Source organism: Oncorhynchus keta, chromosome 10 (assembly GCF_023373465.1).
Source record: "Oncorhynchus keta strain PuntledgeMale-10-30-2019 chromosome 10, Oket_V2, whole genome shotgun sequence".
In the NCBI taxonomy this organism is placed as follows: Eukaryota; Metazoa; Chordata; class Actinopteri; order Salmoniformes; family Salmonidae; genus Oncorhynchus; species Oncorhynchus keta.
The window spans coordinates 57,554,266-57,559,015 of NC_068430.1; the positions used below are offsets into that span (position 1 = coordinate 57,554,266).

The 4,750-nt window shown below is 41.7% G+C and overlaps 1 protein-coding gene across 1 annotated transcript; it reads left to right on the forward strand.

Moving 5' to 3' along the window:
* Positions 1–313: 313 nt before the first annotated feature.
* On the forward strand, positions 314–4,260 carry LOC118389023 (T-cell surface glycoprotein CD8 beta chain-like). Its single transcript, XM_035778686.2, has 6 exons — positions 314–548; positions 1,620–1,979; positions 2,477–2,575; positions 2,744–2,830; positions 3,292–3,325; positions 3,689–4,260. The coding sequence occupies exons 1-6, from the start codon at positions 380–382 to the stop codon at positions 3,705–3,707; spliced, it is 768 nt and encodes a 255-aa protein (XP_035634579.1). The 5' UTR covers positions 314–379; the 3' UTR covers positions 3,708–4,260.
* The last annotated feature ends 490 nt before the right edge of the window (positions 4,261–4,750 follow it).

The window sequence follows — 4,750 nt, forward strand, 5'->3', positions numbered from 1 at the left end:
TGAAATGATTTAGAAAGTGTCTGGGCACTTCTACAGCATACCGCAATAAACATTTTGAATTAGGAGTAAAAGGTGTTAATGTATAAAAACTTCAAAGGATTATGTGTTTTTTAAATTGTATTTTACATGACTGTATCATACACTATTGATAATAGTGTATGATACTGTGACATATACAGACAAAGCCTTTTGAGCAATCAACAAGAGGATATGAAGCGTCTTGTATGTGGAGAACTTCTGACATGTTGCCATTAGATATACATTGAACTTCATCTCCTCTCTTCATTAGACGTATGTGTGTGTGTGTCTCACTCTCTGATAGGCCTGGTGCGTGGCTGTGTGTTGTCACGTAGGGGTGTTACCCAGGCGACACTTGGCCATGTTAGTTCAGTTACTCCCCTGTTCTCTGACAGATGCAGAAAGGGAAAAGAAAGCAGTTTTTGCCGACCCTCAGCTAACCCTCGAGACGACACGCATCATAAACACACGACCACTCAAGATGACCCCGCTGGCACTGGTATGGACAACGGTGTGCTTGTGGAAAACAGGTAAGGACCCCAATATTGTCTCTACCTCACGGTCAACAAGTTCTTTTCTGTTGAGGTCTCAGGAACAGCGTGAGGCCTACCTTGACAACTAGTGAGAGTCAGAATGACAAGTGTAAGCGCTGTTGTTATTTACTTCTCATTCCATTTTGGCGAAGGTTGTTGTTTCTGTCTAGACTTGTGTATGTTTGCAAGAAGGTTTGACACCAGGAAATGTTAAGTGTTAAAGGAGCGTGGATGAGGCCCCAGTGTTTTCTTTGTATGAAGTCCTGTCAAATATTTTTGGTGATTTGAGTGATACGTTGTTTTAGTGATGATCGGATGATAAACGTCAACAAAAAACGGTAGGCCGGAGCCAAAAATGCACAGACCTTCAATAATTGTCATATCTCCAAAACATGACTGACATTCAACGACAACCAATAGCTTTTCTTAAATCCAAAACGAGAGCTCTGAAGTTAAGATGTGTATACATATTTCTGTGAAGCATTGCATGTAAAGAAGCGAAGTGAAACAGTTCAGCATTGTCTCTCGCAACGTTTGCCTCAGAATGTCACCTTTTATAGATAAGTCTCCCGTCTAACCTTTCTGTTGTGTTGCTACATGTCATGGTTCCAAGGTGCCATAATTTAACACTTCCATTCTTGCAAAATGATTGGTTTGATCACAGTGTTTGTGTCTATCCCTCCACCACGTCCCGTTTTTTGCTTCATTTTAAAATGGAACAATCTCGAACCCTTTATCTCATTCTGTCTCGCTTGATGTATTTCTGGTTAAATGTACCTGTCGTAAATAAACAGGTTTCAATAACACTGTTGAAAGCACAATCATTTATTTACAGTGAAGCACAAGCAAATAATGTTTCGATCCAGTAAAAAAATAATTGTCAGGGCAAAATGATGTAAGAGCATTACCAGTGTTACGGACATCCGACATGTCTTCTTATCATTGTGATCTCTGTCCAGCATGCACACATGACAATAGGACCTTATTTCATCAGTATTGTTGGTCTTCTTTGATGTGGCGACAGTTTGTCCAGCCAAACTCAACCCCCATTCACTTCTCCTTTTTCAGTGTACAGCCTGACACCAACCGAGTCCCACTTCGTCCAGTACCCCCCAATCAACAACACAGAGGTCGTCAGCTGTGAGTGTTCCAGCCGCTCCTGCCAGACAGTCTTTTGGTTCCGCACACACCACAACAACTCCGGCTTCCAGTTCCTTCTCAGCCTCAACAATGCTGATCGGGTCACCTACGGACCCGGGGTGGATGAACACGGGTTCAAGGCCAGTAAAAGGGACATGGGGAGCAAGGTGGTTTTCACACTGCGCATCGTTAAAATAAAGGCAGAGGACGCAGGGTTGTACTCCTGTATGCTCCAGAACCAGAAAGAGAACGAGTTGTGGAGGCCAGGAGTTCTTCTCAGACCCGGAGGTGAGAGGAAGCCATTACTCTGCACGGCACTGACACTTCCCATTGTTCATATGACTGATTGGAGATGAGAAGATTTCCTGAATCAATCCAGAATTCCTACATTTCCCTCCTAGAACGAGTTACACGACTGTGGAACTCACTCACATCTGCCATATTATATTTAGAATGACCCGGGAACACAGCAGTTTCCTCATTTTCCATGTTCTTCCCGAAACAGTTCAACCTTTGATTCAGATTTCGCTTTGTGTCCCGTCAGAGCTGAGTTGGAATTCATTACCAAATATTGTGAAGTCAGAACGTCAGTGCGGAATTCAGCCTTGTTATAGAAAATAAAAGCAATTAGAAGTTTCCCTTGCGACCAGTTGCAGACCTGCATTTTGAGTTGTCATCCTTAAGCTTCTTCATCTGTCCAAATCTCTCTCCGTTATGTTTTGTTTATTTTGTCTCTCTCACGGTGTGTCTCGTACGTTTGTCTGTCTATTTTTGTGTCCCACCAGAAACTCGCCCAACATTAACCCCTGTCACGAAGCCCAAGGCCAAACCCCCAGGAATCCCAACCGGCCGCTGCACCAAAAGGAACTATCAAACCCCAGAAGGTGAGGTTCATAACTTTTAAGAAGTCTGTCTAATAAGTTGTTTGTTGTCTGCGTAACAAGTTGAATGTGTTACAGGTTCATTTTGTATGTCGAGTTATGTTACAACTGGTTGTATGTTGTGTTACAAGCTGCTAAAACACTGTAACAGTGTGTTGTATTGGGTTCCAGGCTGTGGCTACAAAGTTCTGTGGCCGCTGGTCGGAGTACTCCTCACCCTGGCTGTGGCTTTGATCTACACACTGTACTACTTCAGCCGTGAGTGTCTTTTCGCCTTGCTTACCTGCCGGTAAAGCAACATAGCAGAAGCACCCAGCTCCAGTGCTGTTTGTAATTCGGATTGTCAATTGTCAAAGACACTGCTCCCGCAGGGCCTAATCCTTTACTTGAGATGTACGTGCTTAACTCTCATGTAAACTGTGTATTGATGTCAATGGAATATTTGCGGGAAAACTTGAGTTACGTGGATATCAAATTATAAATGAAGCCCGACCAGGGACAAACAACATTTTAACCTGCAACATTTAACGTTTGACAAGGGAAAGACAATAAAGTGCATTATTTTGGGAGTAAGCAACAACATCGTAATTGATGTATTCTGTGTGGGATATCAGTATACCTGCTGCTCCTATGGGGTTGAAAGGGGGAGACAGTAATGTATTCATGTTTATGACTGTTAGTATGCTGTTCTGAATTAATTGTGTGCGTGTGTGTTGCAGGACTACCCAAAAAGTGTCGACATCAGTTTGCCAAGTAAGTTCCATGTGATGTTTATCTTCTCCTCCTCTCCCATTTTCTCACAACACAATAAAATGTCTCTACCTGCTTCTGTATGGATTTATGTGACTTACTCTTTGAGTCTTTTATATTCATAAAGCGTCAGAGTAGGATCAGTTTTGCCTTTTAGATCACAGTGAGTACGATTACCTGGACAGTGGGGACCTGCTCCTATACTCTGAGATGTTTTGTGAATACAGGTCCTGGTCACGCTTCTAATCTCAAATGTTGTGTGATCGATCTGACTTTCTCTATAATTGAGACAATCTTTGTCCCTGTATTCATCTCTGTGTAGTTGACTCTCTTTGACTGTTTGTCTGTTTTGTGTCTGCCTCACAGGAAAAGACCAATGAAGTAAGACATAGAGCCCGCACTGCAGACTCTGAGACAGTGCTCTATGTGTCCTTGGCTCTCCTTCCAGGAATCCAATTCGACTGAATCTGAACACAGTTTTATTAGCATGTCACTTTTCTCTTCTTTGTTCATTGCAGCAATGAACTTACCTGAAAATGCAACTGTCTAAAAGGAAACTCTTGGGATGCTGTCCCCAATGTTACTGCCTCTGGCTATGGTTTTCTAATTAAGTGGATGTATTTAACAGAAGACATTTTTTATGAACTGGTATTACTCTCATGTGCTAGTATACCACAAATGCAGCTTTTAATAAATAAATAAAATACATTACTTGTAAATAGATGCATACTGTATATCTATTGTTTTGTGTTTGCCATCTATTGCCCATCTGGAAGAACAATACCGTGGTTTGCCTATTGATATTTGGCAAAACTGTACTTTCAATAGAGTCAAAGCAATATGAAGCATTGTATTCTGGTTCAGTAGCCTAATGTGATTATTGTCTGTGTGCATCATGTGTTGATGAATAAAATAGTTTTTTTTTTTATCATTCATTACTTCATGTCCATTTACTGTCATCTTATCATAGGGACCAGAGCGAGGTGTGTGTGTGTGTGGTATTTCCTTGTTTAACTGTTGAGTGGGAGACTTTTAATCTGACTGTGCGTTTAAACACAAACATAATCAAGCCTGCTCCACCATTTCACTTCATATTGCATTGAACAGAAAGCAGAGACATGTGACACACTATATAAAAACTGTCTTTCTTGATGTCAACCACAATATTAGTGTGTATATATATATATAATAAACACAATGATAAGGCTTGTAGGAAACAGCATGCACACCTGCAGCAAAAACATCTGTCTTCCGTGGTTCTTCAGGTCTCAGCGAGTGAACAAGACCCTTTCCTGTGTGACAGAAAGAGAGGGCACGAGAAAGAGAGAGGAGAGAGCGCACTGTGCACACTGAGACGCTATCACTCTTTCTCTGTTCTTTCAACTTTGAGCCCCTCTTCTTGACACTGAAACAAAACAACCACAGAGC

Excerpts from the sequence above, each read along its gene's own strand:
- LOC118389023 (XM_035778686.2), top strand. The coding sequence starts at position 380 with ATGTTAGTTCAGTTACTCCCCTGTTCTCTGACAGATGCAGAAAGGGAA. Across the intron at positions 1,980-2,476 it reads AGTTCTTCTCAGACCCGGAG|AAACTCGCCCAACATTAACC; the intron begins GTGAGAGGAAGC and ends GTGTCCCACCAG. Across the intron at positions 2,576-2,743 it reads GAACTATCAAACCCCAGAAG|GCTGTGGCTACAAAGTTCTG; the intron begins GTGAGGTTCATA and ends ATTGGGTTCCAG.